The sequence below is a fragment of the Capricornis sumatraensis genome, chromosome X (assembly GCF_032405125.1).
Source record: "Capricornis sumatraensis isolate serow.1 chromosome X, serow.2, whole genome shotgun sequence".
NCBI classification, from domain to species: domain Eukaryota; kingdom Metazoa; phylum Chordata; class Mammalia; order Artiodactyla; family Bovidae; genus Capricornis; species Capricornis sumatraensis.
Genome location: NC_091092.1, coordinates 59,233,020 through 59,250,432, shown reverse-complemented (window position 1 = coordinate 59,250,432; position 17,413 = coordinate 59,233,020). Strand labels below are relative to the sequence as shown.

The 17,413-nt window shown below is 37.9% G+C and overlaps 1 protein-coding gene across 1 annotated transcript in view; it reads left to right on the top strand.

Moving 5' to 3' along the window:
• Positions 1–17,413, top strand: part of GABRA3 (gamma-aminobutyric acid type A receptor subunit alpha3) — a 142,178-nt gene that overhangs the window by 14,762 nt on the left and 110,003 nt on the right. The window contains exon 2 of the mRNA XM_068962291.1: positions 305–426. Coding sequence (XP_068818392.1) covers positions 305–426 — 122 coding nt within the window. The remainder of the gene's footprint in view (positions 1–304; positions 427–17,413) is intronic.

Below are 17,413 nucleotides of genomic sequence, written 5' to 3'. Positions count from 1 at the left end.
TGCATACAGATTTCTCAAGGGACAGGTCAGATGGTCTGGTATTCCTATCTCTTTCAAAATTTTCCAGTTTATTGTGATCCACACAATCAAAGGTTTTGGCATAGTCAATAAAGCAGAAATAGATAGGGATGGACCGTATGTTTGCTAAAACTCATGCCAAAGTACTTGCTGGTTTGGGAGGTACAAAGCCATTTAACTGGCCCAATCTACTGATTGACATTTTCTTGAATTAAAGTGTTTAGACATCTAAATATTTGCTATTAAGAACTATTATCTTGTGTCTTGTTTTCTTCCACTGCCTCAGACTCTCTCCAAAGCATGCTCCAGATATTCCTGATGACAGCACCGACAACATCACTATCTTCACCAGAATCTTGGATCGTCTTCTGGATGGCTATGACAATCGGCTGCGACCTGGGCTTGGAGGTCAGTTATTGTTTTAAGATCTTCCTGGGTATTGTCTTCTAAAAAGAGTCTAAAGGTACCTTTAATAGTGTATTGATCAATGAGGTTAGTATCAAGTTGAGTTTCTTCCCTCTGAGTACTGGAAATGTGTCCTAATCCTTCATTTCAATGGTTAGTCTCTCTGGTCTGGTTTTGGAAGGTTCCGAATTTCACTTAGGTAAATGCATATAGGGTGTTAAACCACATCATTTGGCCACGCCCATTTCTGGTAATAAAATAGCAGTCCCTGCCTGGATGGCAGATGTATCTCAGGAACAGCTGGGAAACATGTCTTTGTTCTAAAAACCCCAATCACACATCAGCCTGATATTCTGTAGAGGAGAAATCTGATGGCTAGATGGGATCTCATAAGGAAGTAAACATATTACAATACTTCATGGGCCATATTGAAAGGGCAAGTATGCAGATGTATATATATTTAAATTTTTCTTGAATCATTTGAAAATTAGATGCAGATATTATAACCCTTTATCCATAAATACTTTCTGTGTACTTTCTTAGAACATAGAAGTTATTTTATAAAATTATAATTAAATTATAAATTCAAAAAATATAACCTGACATACTATTTTCTAATCTGTAGTCCATATTCAACTTTTGCCAATCATCTACATTTATTATATGACAGTATTATAAGAAGTCTCTTTCCTTATCTTTAGTTAATTAGGCAACTATCAGCATGAACAGATGGATTCTTTTTTATTCAATGAATTGTAATCCATTAATATTATTATTTGTTATTATCTATTTTGATTAGAATTATTGTTCGTAATTTCCCATATTTGCTTATTGAGAGCCTCTTCAAGCTGACTTTTGATGTATTTTCATTTTTGAGCACTTTTTGGCTCCATAGCATAACCATATTCCATATTTAACTTGTACTCTCCCTTATTCAGCCTTACAGTCAATCATTTTTTCTAAGAAGAAATGGGATCTTTCTCTGTGGGAAATTATATTTAAGATCCAACTTCTATGTGCCAAATATTTTCATTGCTATTGGGTTTCTTTGTTTCTAAGATCTTTCAGTGGATAGAATTGAGAAAATAGAAAATAATATATATGTATATATACATACACACACATATATACACACACCCTTATATATGCATATTTATACACATACACATAGGAGCTTCCCTTGTAGCTCAGTCAGTAAAGAATCTGCCTGCAATGCAGGAGACCCATGTTCGATTCCTGGGTTGGAAAGATCCCCTGAAGGGCGAAATGGCAACCCACTCCAATATTGTTGCCTGGAGAATCCCATGGACAGAGGAGCCTGGCAGTCTACAGTCCATGGTGTCATGAGTCAGACACGACTTAGCGACTAAACCACCATATATAGACACAATGTAGATATATGTGTGTATGTGCATGTGTAATGGGTTTATACTGATACCACTAATTCCAGTCTAAGTATTCCTCATTGACTTACTAATTTGCTTAATTATACAATATACATAAAATAGTGTTGGAATCTCTATACCTATATCACTGTAATCAACACACTTATTAAGTAAAGTTAAAAATAAATTTTCATGGTCTTTTTTTGGGTGTTTGTTTTAGATGAAGGCTATATGGCTCTTGCTTTGGTATAAATAATAGATTGGAGCAGGGCAGTATTGGAGGAAGAAAAGGCTAGTCACAAATTGATTTGTTATCCAGAAGGAAGGTAGTGATTGTGGGAATGTAAGAATTTGGTGACTGATTATATTATGGGATTAGGGGAAAAAAGGAGGAGAAAATGATAGCAGACAAAATTCCCCTGTGAAGCTGTCAGGTTTTAGAATTTTTTCTGGAAGTTTTTGATTACTAATTCAACTTCAATACTAGTGATCAGTCTATTCAGATTGTCAGTTTCTTCCTGATTCAGTCTTTTAAGATTATATGTTCCTAGAAATTTATGCTTTTCTTATGAGTTGTCTAATTACTTGGTATATGACTGTTTCACAGTATTCCGTTATGATTTTTGTGTCTTTGGATGTAACGTGCAATTTCTACCCTTTCATTTCTAGCTTTGTTCAATTGAGTCCTTTCTCTGTTTTTCTTAATGAGCCTAATTAAAGGCATATCAATTTTATTTTTTCAAAATAACAGCTCTTGGTTTCATTAATCTTTTCTTTTTGGTCTCTCTTTAATTTATTTCCATTCTGATCTTTATTATTTCTTTCCTTTTGCTGACTTTGGGCTTTATTCTTCCTTTTATAATTACTTTCTATTGTAGGTTGCATTGTTTATTTGATTTTTTTTTCTTTCTTGAAGTAGCCCTGTATTGCTATAAGTTTTCCTCTTAGAACTGCTTTTGGTGTGTTCCATAGATTTTGGAGTGATTTGTTTTTATTTTTACTTTTATCAAAGTATTTTCTCATTTCCTCTTTGATTTCTCTATTGACTGATCAGTTTTTTAGTAGCATGTTGTTTAGTGTCTCCATGTTTGTGTTTTCCACATTTTTTTTCCTGTATTTGATTTCTAGTTTCATACCATTGTGGCCAGAAAAAAATACTTGCTATAGTTTCTATCCTCTTACATTTGTTGAGACTTGTTTTGTGGCATGTGATCTATCCTGGTAATGTTTCCATTAATTGAAATAATATTCTGCTATTTTTACATAGAAAGTCCTGTATATATCTAAGTCCAGGTGGATTCATATGTCATTTAAGGCAACTGTTTCCTTATTGATTTTCTGTCTGTATGATCAGTCCATTGATGTAAATGGGGTGTTACTGTTATTGTATTATTGTCAATTTCTCCCTTTATATCTCTTAATATTTGGTTTATATATTTCAGTTCAGTTCAGTTCAGTTCAGTCACTCAGTTGTGTCCGACCGTTTGCAACCCCATGAATTGCAGCACACCAGGCCTCCCTGTCCATCACCAACTCTGCTCCTATATTAGGTGAATATATGTTAGCAAATATTACATTCTCTTTTTTAGTGACACCTTTATCATTATATTATGCCCTTATTTGTATTTTGTTATAGGCTTTGTTTTAAATCTACTTTGTCTGATATTAGTATTGTTACCCTAGATTTCTTTTTGTCTTCATTTGCATGCAATATAATTTTGTGTCCCCTTACTTTAAGTCTCTATTTATCTTTACCACTACAGTGTGTCTCTTATAGGCAGCAAATAGATGGGTCTTGCCTTTATGTCCAGTTGGCCACTCTTTGTCTTTGATTGGAGAATTTAGTCCATTGACATTTAAAGTAGTCCTTCTGTAGTCCTTCTCTGTTCTTCTTATTTTAGTCCATTTTCTTGCGGTTTGTTGATTTTCTTTAGTGGTTTGTTTATGTTCCTTTCTTTCTAGTTTTTGAGAATCTATAGGTTTTTAATTTGTGGTTATGGTGGAGTTTATATATGTTGACTTATATCTACATATTTTAAACTGATAATCGTTTAAGTTCAAACACATTCTGAAAATCTATATTTTTTACTTCCTCCCATATTTTGTGCTTTTAATGTTATATTTTACATGTTCATATTCTTCGCTTAACTGTTTTTTTGTAATTATACTCAATTTTACAACTTTTGGCTTTTAATCTTCATACTAGCTTATGGTTGATCAATGACCTTTACTATGTATTTGCCTTTAGTGTTATGATTTTCTGTCCTGTAAATTCTTACTTCATGTAGTTTTACCTTTCCCACCTAAAGAATACCTTTTATTTTTTTTCTTTTTTTAATATAAATTTATTTATTTTAATTGGAGGTTAATTACTTTACAATATTGTATTGGTTTGCCATACATCAACATGAATCCACATTTCTTTTAATATCAGTTTTTCTTTTAGAAGTTTAAATATATCATACCACTGCCTTCTGGTCTATAAAATTTTGGCAGAAATATCAGCTGATAGCCTTATGGGGATTCAGTTATATGTGACTCTTTGTTTTCCTCTTGCTGCCTTTAAAATTCTCTTTTTATATTCAACTTTTGCCATTTTGATTATGATATGTCTTTTGTGTGTCTTGGGTCCTTCTTGTTTGGGACTCTGTGCATCCTTTACCTGGATATTTGTTTCCTTTTCAGGTTAGAGAAATTTTCAGTCATAATTTCACTAAATAAATTTTCTACCCCTATATATCTCTCTCTCCTTCTTCTGGGAACCCTATAATGTACATGTTAGTATGCTTGATGTTGTTCCAGAGATCTCTTAGGCAATCCTCATTAATTTTTTTTTTCTTTTTGCTGTTCTTGTTAGGTGATTTCTACTATTGTACCTTCAAAGTCAATTATGCTTTCTTCTACATCACCTACTCTGCTGTTAATTCCTTCTAGTCAGTTATTGTATTATTCAGCTCTGATTGGTTCTTTTTTATATTTTCTGATCTTTGTTGGAATTCTCACTCAAGTTCAGTTAGCATTCTTATTGCTGTTGGTTTGAATTGTATCAGATAAATTATTTATCTCTGTTTCATTAGGGTTTTTTCAGAGGTTTTATTTTATTCTTTCATTTGAAACATACTCCACTATCTTATTTTGTTTAACTTTCTCTGTTTGTCTCTATGAAATTAGGTAAAATAGTTACCAATCCTGGTCTTGAATATGTATCCTTGTGTGGGAACATCCTTTGTAGTCTGTGTATGATCAGTGGCTTTGGTGTGAAAGGTGGACATGTGGTGGCCACAGGTTGCATCTTCTCTTGGTGTGCTCTATCAGCTACAGTCTCTGTGGAAGTTAAGGCTGGATTTGAACTGGGGATTCTCCTAGGCTCAATGGTGGGAGTGGGGTGGGGGCTCAAGAGGCTGGAGCATGAACTCTGAGAGAGTTGGGCTTCTCCCAAATGTGATAGCTGTCTCTGTCTTTATTGAGGGTATGGCCAGGATATGAGGACTTAAGCCTGCACTTCTGAATTCATTCCACTTGTTCCGCAGTGTGTGCACCTTGGTTAGAGGCTGGGTTGAGCTAGGAAGTGTTGTAGCTCCACTACTGAGCTGCCTCCACTTCTTTCCCAGTGTGTTCACACATGTGTGTGTAGGGAGTGGTGGTCTCTGCCAAGGCTAGAGGCAAAGTCAAGAACTGAACTATCTCTGTTCCCTCACTGGTGCCCACATGTGTACACACACTTGCACATACACACACACACTGGCAATGGATGTCTACCTTACCCAGAGGCAGGACTGAGGCCTCAGCTGGCTCTGTTCCCTCTAGGCATGCGTGTTCATAGGCAATGACCATCTCTGCCTTAGCGAGGAGCAGTGCTGGAACAGGATGGGTTGGAGCAGGAGCCTGGTTCAGTTTGGGGTGTGTGCCAGGGCAGTCCTGGCTGGTCAGCCAGAGAACAATTCAGTTTTCAGTCTGATGTGTCTGTGCTAGAACTGGGAGCAAGCAAATTGGTTGCATGTGCTCCTCACAAGTGGAGTCTTGGGTTTCCTACAGTCCTCTAATAAACTACATTGTTTACCAAAGCAGCTAAGTGGGCTCTTTTTCCATGTTAGTCCTCAGGGTTGAGGTGCCTAATATGTGGCTTGAACCACTTGCTCTCCAGGGAGAATCCTCAACCCTGTGATTTCCCCCTGCTCTTTGGGGTCACCCATTCAGGGTGCAGGACCCAACCAACTTGCTTCTTTTCCCTATGTACCAGACTTGAGTATAGTTCTTTCTTTACAGCCTTGCTTGTAGAAGAGCCATTCTTCTAGTCTTGAACTCATTCTATGTGAGAGTTGCTCTATATGTAGTTATAGTTTTGATACATATCTTAGGGGAGCTGAGTTCAGAGTCTTCCTACTCCACCATCTTGATCCCCTAGAAAATCCCTTTTTAAACTCAACTTTACAATAATAGCTCTTGTAATAGCTTGTGTGAAGAAGGCAATGTCACCCCACTCCAGTACTCTTGACTGGAAAATCCCATGGATGGAGGAGCCTGGTAGGCTGCAGTCCATGGGGTCGCTAAGTCGGATACAACTGAGCGACTTCACTTTCATTTTTTACTTTCATGCATTGGAGAAGGAAATGGCAACCCACTCCAGTGTTCTTGCCTAGAGAATCCCAGGGATGGGAGAGCCTGGTGGGCTGCCATCTATGGGATCGCACAGAGTTGGACACGACTGAAGTGACTTAGCAATACTTGTGTTTCTATAAATAAATATCTTTTATAGTCTTTTAATGGATCTGAGACCTACCTGTTACCACAGATTAGCTACTAGTATAGCACCTTCCTGCTCTACCTCTTCTCTCGACCATGTTTTCCTTGGGGATCCTATTAGCATGGAGAAGTAGATAGCTACCAACCAGTGTTAAAGAAGGCATAGGGCTCGATAGTTGGAATATATCCAAGGTCAGGACTGCAGAGATTTAATTCATTGTCTGACTTTTGCACCAGTTTATTACATAACATCCAAAAAATGCCTTGTCTTATAGCACAGCATTTTTCAAACTTACCACTTGGAAAAAAACTAATTAAAATAATACATAAATAATTTAAAGACTTCCCTGGTGACTCAGACAGTAAAAGCGTCTGCTTACAATGCAGCAGACCTGGGCTCGATCCCTGAGTTGGGAAGATCCACTGAAGAAGGAAATGGCAACCCACTCCAGTACTCTTGCCTGGAAAAATCCCATGGACAGAGAAGCCTACAGTCCATAGGATCGCAAAGAGTCAGACATGACTGAGCGACTTCACTTTCACTTTAAATAACCAGAACAGTGTTTCCATGTCATGGTGGTTATTTAGTACCTCCGGACAATCACCACTATCTCTGAAAACATGACAGGATGGAATAACTACAGGAGGTATTTAGGGTAGACCACGGGAAGAACTTGGAGTATCAAGATATTCTTCTTTATGCCCCTCTAATGAGGCTATATAGACTTAGTTAACATTAATTAATTAGTCAAGCCCTGGAGAGATTTCCCAGTGAGATTTTTTGTCAGACCTTTCTTGCTTTTCTCTCACTGGAATCCTTTGGCTTTAGCTACAAATAGTCAGCAATGTGGAAGCCTTCACACGGAAATAGTGCTAGCTACAGACTGGGCAATAACGTGGTCCTATGCTTTGTCTCCTTTGTTCTTCCTCTTCCCTAGCAAGTTACTTGAAGGCAGAAACCATGTCCTATTAATTGCTCTCTTCCCCTGGAGTGCTCAGCACAGAGCTTTGCCCATAGAAGAGGTATAGGAAAACCGTGAATGGGATATAATTGACAGGTTCTCCTTGTGATCCCTTATGCCTTGATTTTTGTCTCTGCTTTCTTTTCTGCTGATTCATATCTTTTGGTTGGGCGCAAAGTTATTACACAAATAATTATTTTCTTCTGTGGCATCAACTTCTCATTCTGCCTCATTTACCAAGAGTTATAAACCAGCTTCTAGTACCTGACCCCTTGTTGCTTTCTGTCTTGAACACGTCACCATTTCACTGTGTGAACTGTGGAGGAATACCTGATTTTCACTAGTTCCTATTCACTGTGCTCAACTTTCTTCAAGAGCTCTGTATACAATTGTGATCTCTCACTGCTTTTGTGTGATCTCCTGTTTGTGCTAGTGTCTTTCATTTGAATATCATCTTTTGATTTCATGCTTAACTCTTTTGCCTTCTTTCTCTTCTTTTAGTCATTAATCTCTTTGTTCCCTGCCTTGAGTGCTTAGCACTCATAATAGAGGACTGTGTCTTAGTCTAGCAGAAATACTATCAGCAGTTTAGGAGCCCAGCAATGGCTTTATTCATATTATGTCCTTTGTCTAGCATACACTCTTAACTCTACCATTTAGGGTCTTGTTCTTTCTTCAAAATCTAAATACCCTTTCTAGCATGCAGTCTTCAAGCCTAGGCTAGGAGACCTGAATTTACAATTTTATTTTGGCTCATTCTAGGTGAGTGACATTAGAAAAGTCACTTGGCCTCTCTAAACCATCACGTCATACCTTTGGGTACAAAATAAAGGTAACCAGCACACATTATAGGAAACTTGACTCCTTCTAAATCCAGTCTAGTAACAAATTCTGCCATCAAAACACCCCAAAATTTGACCAGTTCCCATCACCTCTATAGCTACCAGCTTGGTGTGAACCACCCTTATCTCTCACCTGAATTATTATATTGGCTTCCTCTTGCTTGTATGGCACCTGCTCAATGAGGCCTTTTTGGCAATTGTATTTAAAATTTTACATCCAAATTGCAGCTTTATTTTCCCCATAGCATCTATTGCATTATCATACTTTACAAGTATTTTATCTGCTTCCCCTACCCTCGAATATAAGTTTTAGGAGTGTGGGGATTTTTTGACCCTGATTTGTTGCTAAATTGTCAGTTATTGCTTAGTCCATAGTAAGTCCTCAGTATTTGCTTAATGAATGAATATTTGCCTTCCAGGTTTATTGTGAGAATCAAGTGAAATAAGATATACAAAAGTATTTTATAAAATCGAACACCATAGATATATTATCATTTTTGTTGTTTCTGTCAGTTTGAAATTGACCACTGCTTGTCTAAACCTCATGTCTTTAGTAGAGTCTCTGTAGCATATACTTCTTTGGCAAGGGGTTAGTTATTTAGGTGCTTGTATCATGATTTTTCTCTGTCTGGAAAAAGCGAAGGCTCAGTGTCTCAAACTCAGGCTGGAATTCTTGGTGTTAAAGTTAGGTGGTGAATGATTAACTTGCAGGCTGAAGAATGTGCAGATGAGAAATATCTGAAAGAAAATACTCAGGAGTGAAATTGGAAGTGAGAGCCCAAGTAGACAATCCAACTGGTGTAGGGACTATGCCAAGAGTAATAAACCAGTTACCAGGCAACAGTATGGAAATCATAAGAAGAGTGCAAGAAAAGTTGATTTGCTAGGTGAGAAAAGAAAGAAAAGTAGAATATACAACTTGGAGAGTTTTCTGAGGCATTGTTGCAAAACTACATAGATCTATTACCTTTGGCCTTGCCTATGAGAACTATTCACAGTTTTGAGCTGGTTCAGACACTACCTTTCTGTAACCCTTGCCATAGGTGGAATAAGACCACTGTTTCACTGGGGACACTAAGGGAAGGCTTGAACAGCCTTTGAAACATTCTGAAAGTGGGAGACATACCACTGTGATGGCTTTTTTGGATCTAATCTCCTGAACCAGGTATCAGAGTGAGCCAAGGTATTGTGTGTTTAACAACTCTTTCAAAAAATAAAAAAAAATACTCCACTTTTCTGGATTATCCCAACTGATTCCCAAGAAAGAGACAGAATCTAGCAGAAAATAATGAAGTGTGGAAATGTCTATAAGCCAGCTGTAGAGTCAGAAGGCAACTAGATTGATGATTACTATAATCTTGAAAGACACAGGTGGAGTTAATGGTCATCTAGCTTTGAATACTGAGCTGAAATTTAGGCTGGTAATTCATATCTGTTGAAAGGAGGATCAAATGCCATCTTGTTTCCTCTCAAGGTCCAGTATTGGTCAATATACTTTGGTCAATATACTCTTCATCCTAATCCCTAGGCCAGGAGACATAATGAAGGTTCTTTTGGGAAACCTGGTTTGTTCAGAGAATGATCACCTACCAGAATGCTCCACTCATGGTAGTCGTTGAGAAGAAAGTTACTGTTTTTATGGAAAGGGGTCCTTTGCCTGGAAGAGTGCAACAATGTAAATTGATCTGTGGCAATATCACTGGGAAATATAAAGAGTGTTGAAATTTTCAAAGACCCAGCTAATACACTCAAAACTCAGAGGGGAGTGTGGACAGAAATCAGGTAATTTGGTTGTCCATGGAGGTAGAAGAGAACTTTGACAAACAGGCTAAGAGTAAGCAGCAATGAGTGATGTCTTAATCCATTGGAATAAAAGATTAAATCCAATAATTCTCAGGTGATATTGAGGGTTAGAGAAGGTTGCAATAACCTCTCAGGCCACATCAGTGCCATAGATAGTGATATAACATAAGGTGATTTTTCTAATTTGGGGACACCAAAAGTCCCTCCCTGAGAGCCCTACTAGTTGTTATAAATGAGATTTGACTCAATAGAATGACATTGTAAGTGAAATGCCTAGATACAGGCTTCCTCTTCTAGAATTTACGTTATTTAGCAGTTTTGCATACTGTGTTTCCAGGTACTGTCTCTTATATAAACCTGAATATTCAGGTGATTCCATTGTGCAATGCTATGCATCCTATGCACGCTAGACTACTTTAAATAGACATGAAGGGTTAAAACCAAATTTTCTATGACTACATAATAATCTGTCTCATCATCTTCAACATTCCAGGAGAGGCTGTCACGGAGATTGTCAGTGGAGAAAACTGAAAATTAAACCATCCATCAACAGTATTGATCAAACCCAAGAATTGCTGAGTGTATTTAATTGAATGGGGATGGAAAGCTCTCAGTTCAGAATTACTGACACCTTGTTCAACATCATACAGAAACTGTGATAGATAAAATGTGACTCAGAAATTCCATCTCAGGACTAATAGATATGTATTACTTCTGGTTGGCCCAGAGAAAATGCTGACATGAGTAGTTAAAAATAATTTAAATCAGGTATCCAAGGGATTTTGAGTTTGGAATGACAGACAGGAAGCTGTTCAAATGTATTATTGTATCTAGAAGCACTTAATATGGCATTTATCAAGATTAGAAAGCAGCTAGGGTGTTACACAGATTGTTATTAGCATACTCCTCCTGGTGAAGATCTATTGGGAAGACTGTCTTCCAATATCACTTTTCCTCATGCATAAGATGGCAAGTGCATTGAGGTCCAATTTGGTCAAGGACAGTTTACTGTGGGGTTTCTATAGGAAATGAGATTCCTGCAGTGTTGGCAGAAGTGGAGTTATATTAAGCATGGAGCCACCTACCAGGGAGGTACAAGGATATTGAACCCTGAGATTGGGATATAGACCATTTGGGAGACTCTTGGTTTTGAGAGTGAAGAAGTATATTTGTTTGGCAGAAAGTTGAACTTAGGATGCCAAAATTACTGCTAAGTCTTATTTATGATGAGAATGGCAAAGTGAAAGGTAAGAAAAGTCAGGAAGCAGGTTTTCTGCCTTCAAATCTTTTAGCACCTCTTTTTAGTGTTATATTGGTCTAGAATCCTTTGCAGTAGGATAATAGACAGAGCTGGCCTAGCATGGGAACTTTAGCAGCAGAAGCTCAAAGTGAAGTAGAGCCAAATATGTCTTCCAGTCCTCCAGCTGGAAAAGGCCAGGACCAATAATAAATGTAGACATTGAATGACAAATAATAGCAGTCTCCCAGCATTATTATTGTTTTATTTCATCATTTCCTCATCCTCTAATGGGGATGGCTATCAGCAGTGTCTGCTAGGAGGTAGCCTTAGATCAGCTGGGGATCAGGGACAAGGTTTAGTCAAGGAAGTTGGTATCCCTGAGTCTCCCATTGATTTTGTTGTTGTTCAATCACTAAGTTGTGTCCAACTCTGAAACCCATGGACTGCAGCGTGCCAGGCTTCCCTGTCCTTCACTATCTCCAGGAATTTACTCAGATTCATGTACTTTGAGTCAGTGGCCCACTTCTCCTCCTGTCCTCAATCTTTCCCAGCATCAGGGTCTTTTCCAGTGAGTCAGCTCTTTGCATCAGGTGGCCAAAGTATTAGAGCTTCAGGTTCAGCATCAGTCCTTCCAGTGAATATTCAGGAGTGATTTCCTTTAGGATGGACTGGTTGGATCTCCTTGCAGTCCAAGGGACTCTCAAGAGTCTTCTCCAACACCACAGTTCAAAAGCATCAATTATCCTGTGCTCAGCTTTCTTTATAATCCAACTCTCATATCCTTACATGACTACTGGAAAAAACATAGCTTTGCCTATATGGATCTTTGTCAGCAAAGTGATGTCTCTTTTTTTTATATATGCTGTCTAGGTTTGTCATGTTTTTTTATGTGCTGTCTAGGTTTTTCATAGGTTTTCTTCCAAGGAGCCAGCGTCTTTTAATTTTATGGCTGCAGCACCATCTGTAGTAATTTTAGAGCCCAAGAAAATAAAATAAATAAAATCTGTCAATGTTTCCATTGTTTCCCCATCTATTTGCCATGAAGTGATGGGACCAGATGCCATGATCTTAGTTTTTTGAATGTTGAGTTTTAAGTCAGCTATTTCAGTCTCCTCTTTCACCTTCATCAAGAGGCTCTTTAGCTTCTCTTCACTTTCTGCCATAAGGGTGGTGTCATCTGCATATCTGAGGTTATTGATATTTCTCTCGGCAATCATGATTCCAGCTTGTGCTTCATCCAGTCTGGCATTTTGCATGATGTACTCTGCATATAAGTTAAACAAGCAGGATGACAATGTACAGCCTTGCCTGTTGATTTTACCTAACTCAAAACTCCATACTCAAGATCCTTTACTATGGGTGCCCTTTTACAAGTTCCAAGTATTTTTTCACATTTAATGTCTGTTATTTAATTCTCACAATGGAATTGTGAAGGCAGACACAGATACTGATATCCCCATTTCACAGTGTAGAAACTAAGACTAGAATGATTAAGGTAACTTAGTCAATAAACAGTAGACCCGGGGCTCAGTCTCAAGGGTACTGGTTCTAAGTACAGGGTTCTTTGTTTCTCATCACTGCTATATTTGAGAGAAAGAGTGTAACAGGGTAAAAATGAACAGCACACCCTCACAGCCCCAGTCTGAATCTGTGAATGTCAGGGTTTGGTGGGAGTATGTTTAGTAGAATAGAAACTTACATTACCATATGTAAAATTGATAGCCAAAGAGAATTTGTTGTGTGTCTCAGGGAACTCAAACAGGAACTCTGTATCAACCTAGAGGGATGAGATGGGGAGGGAGACGGGAGGGAGGTTCAGGAGGGAGGGGGCATATGTATACCTATGTCTGATTCATTTTGAAGTTTGACAGAAAACAACAAAATTCTGTAAAGCAATTATTCTTCAATTAAAAAATAAATTAATGAAAAAAAAAGAGTACTGAAAAAAGCTATAACAATTTCAAAGCTGAATATCAACTTAGAGGATGGTTCCTCATAAGAAAAATTAAAAAGAGCAGATGATGGCTAATACTGATGCAAAAGGAAAAATATGGAAGATTTCTGATTTAACACCAAGATTAAGGAAGGACAGCTTGGCAGACAGTGTGTTTGGAAGATAAAATTCTTAGTGGGGTCAAAAGGATAGGAAAACTGTAACAAAGACGTGGGAGGAAAAACTACTTAATTGAGTTGCAGAGTGAAGGTATCTAACTCTAGGCAGAAAGCCTGGGTTCTGCTCTGCTTGGCCAGGACCATCACATTAATTTATTACACAACAAAGGAAATATGACCACATCTCACTTGGAAAATGTTAATCTACAGTGATTGCAAAGGAGTCCCTATTGGAGATTTCTGAGGGAAATAAATAATTTTATTTGCTGAAAGATGCCTATTACAATTCCATTAAGTATACATAGGATCACATTTCAAACCCCAAGTGCACATACTTGTACATGTCTCTTTGTGCACATGGGTAGGAATTTCTTTTGAATATAGATCTGTCAGTGGAATAACTGGATTATAAGATATACAGCTCTCAGTGCCAGCAAATATTGCCAAATAGCTCTCCTAAATGGTTGTACCAGTTTTTACTCCCCCCCACCCCGCCAACACTGTATGAAACTTTTCTTTGTTTCAGTTCTTAACCTATACTCGGTACTGTCATGCTTTAAAAATTTTGCTGATAGCTGTTAAGTGGTATCTCTCTTTAATTTGCATTTCCCTCATTATCTGGTGATGTTGGATATCTTACATTCATTGGTTTTTCAGTTTCTTTCTTTCATGAATTATGTTTCCTATTTAAGTTAGTACACTTGTAATTGATGCTTATATGTGGTATGAGGTAGAGATGTACTTTTTGTATATGGATAACTTGCAGTTTGGTACATTTTTTCATTAGTAAAAGTTTTTCTCACTGATATATAATGCCTGTCCTCCCATACATCAAGTTTTCATGTATTCATAGGACAGTTTACAGACATACTGTTCTGTTTCATTAGTTTCAATGTGTAGACTCTTTTCAAATGGGGGTCTTTATGCTTTTTTCACTTTTGTTTAATTTTAATCAAATTTTATATTTTTAAAACTTCATATGCAACTTATATTCAGTATAATTCACTCTTCGTGATATACTATCATGTAACTAATATCATGTAGCTCGGATACAAAATAGTTCTATCAACTGGAAAAATCCCCTTATAGCTCTTTTGACAGGTTACTAATGGTATCATATTGTGGTTATAAATTGCATTTCCTGATTGCATATTTTCATGTGCTGATTTGCCATCGGTATATTTTCTTGGTTGAAATATCTATTTTGATGCTTTGCAAAAATTTTTGGCTTGTTTTATCCCTTATTACTGAATTTTGAAAGTTTTTTATATATTCTGTGTACAAATCCTTTGTTAGAAAATGTGAAATGAAAATATTTCTTCAGTTTTTGATGTGCCCTTTTACTCTTTAAATAGCATCTTTGAAAAACAGAAGTTTTAAATTTTGATGAGTCTAATGCAATAATTTGTTCTTTTATAGTTTTTGACTTTTATGTCCTATCTAATAAAAGACTTTGCATGACCCAAGTTCATGGACATTTTCTATGTTTTTTCCTAGAAATTTTATAGTTTTAGGTTTTACAATTAGGTCTAAGACTTTATTTTTGGGGGCTCCAAAATCACTGCAGATGGTGATTGCAGCCATGAAATTAAAAGATGCTTACTCCTTGGAAGAAAAGTTATGACCAACTTAGATAACATAGTCAAAAGCAGAGACATTACTTTGCTGACTAAGGCCCGTCTAGTCAAGGCTATGGTTTTTCCAGTGGTCATGTATGGATGTGAGAGTTGGACTGTGAAGAAGGCTGAGCATGGAAGAATTGATGCTTTTGAACTGTGGTGTTGGAGAAGACTCTTGAGAGTCCCTTGGACTGCAAGGAGACCCAACCAGTCCATTCTGAAGGAGATCAGCCCTGGGATTTCTTTGGAAGGAATGATGCTAAAGCTGAAACTCCAATATTTTGGCCACCTCATGTGAAGAGTTGTCTCATTAGAAAAGACTCTGATGCTGGGAGGGATTAGGGGCAGGAGGAGAAGGGGACAACAGAGGATGCAATGGCTGGATGGCATCACTGACTTGATGGACGTGAGTCTGAGTGAACTTCGGGAGGTGGTGATGGACAGGGAGGCCTGGTGTGCTGCGATTCATGGGGTCGCAAAGAGTCGGACACGAGTGAGTGACTGAACTGAACTGAAAGCTTTTGATTTCTCCTTCATATTTGAATGAAATCCTTTCTGGGTACAGTCCTGTGGCCACTGCTGAGTTTTCCAAATTTGCTGACATATTGAGTGCAGTACTTTCACAGCATCATCTTTCAGGATTTGAAACAGCTCAACTGGAATTCCATCACCTCCACTAGCTTTGTTCATAGCAATGCTTTCCAAGGCCCACTTGACTTCACATTCCAGGATGTCTGGCTCTAGGTTAGTGATCACACCATCGTGATTATCTGGGTCATGAAGATCTTTTTTGTGCCCCTCTTCTGTGTATTCTTGCCACCTCTTCTTAAGATCTTCTGCTTCTGTTAGGTCCATACTATTTCTGTCCTTTATCGAACCCATCTTTGCATGAAATGTTCCCTTGGTATCTCTAATTTTCTTGAAGAGATCTCTTTTCTTTCCCATTCTGTTCTTTTCCTCTATTTCTTTGCATTGATCATTGAAGAAGGCTTTCTTATCTCTTCCTGGTATTCTCTGGAACTCTGCATTCAGATGCTTATATCTTTCCTTTTCTCCTTTGTTTTTCGCCTCTCTTCTTTTCACAGCTATTTGTAAGGCCTCCCCAGACAGGCATTTTACTTTTTTGTATTTCTTTTCCATGGGGATGGTCTTGATCCCTGTCTCCTGTACAATGTCACAAACCTCATTCCATAGTTCACCAGGCACTCTATCTATCAGATCTAGGCCCTTAAATCTATTTCTCACTTCCACTGTATAATCATAAGGGATTTGATTTAGGTCATACCGAATGGTCTAGTGGTTTTCCCTACTTTCTTCATTTTGAGTCTGAATTTGGTAATAAGGAGTTCATGATCTGAGCCACAGTCAGCTCCTGGTCTTGTTTTTGTTGACTGTATAAAGCTTGTCCATCTTTGGCTGCAAAGAATATAATCAATCTGATTTCAGTGTTGACCATCTGATGATGTCCATGTGTAGAGTCTTCTCTTGTATTGTTGGAAGAGGGTGTTTGCTATGACCAGTGCATTTTCTTGGCAAAACTCTATTAGTCTTTGCCCTGCTTCATTCCGCATTCCAAGGCCAAATTTGCCTGTTACTCCATGTGTTTCTTGACTTCTTACTTTTGCATTCCAGTCCCCTATAATGAAAAGGACATCCTTTTTGGGTGTCAGTTCTAAAAGGTCTTGTAGGTCTTCATAGAACTGTTCAACTTCAGCTTCTTCAGCGTTACTGGTTGGGGCATAGACTTTGACAACTGTGATATTGAATGGTTTGCCTTGGAGACAAACAGAGACCATTCTGTCATTTTTGAGATTGAATCCAAGTACTGCATTTCGGACTCTTTTGTTGACCATGATGGCTACTCCATTTCTTCTGAGGGATTCCTGCCCGCAGTAGTAGATGTAATGGTCATCTGAGTTAAATTCACCCATTCCAGTCCATTTTAGTTGGCTGATTCCTAGAATGTCGACATTCACTCTTGCCATCTCCTGTTTGACCACTTCCAATTTGCCTTGATTCATGGACCTGACATTCCAGGTTCCTATGCAATATTGCTCTTTACAGCATTAAACCTTGCTTCTATCATCAGTCACATCCACAGCTGAGTATTGTTTTTGCTTTGGCTTCATCCCTTCATTCTTTCTGGAGTTATTTCTCCACTGATCTCCAGTAGCATATTGGGCATCTACTGACCTGGGGAGTTCCTCTTTCAGTATCCTATCATTTTGCCTTTTCATACTGTTCATGGGGTTCTCAAGGCAAGAAAACTGAAGTGGTTTGCCAT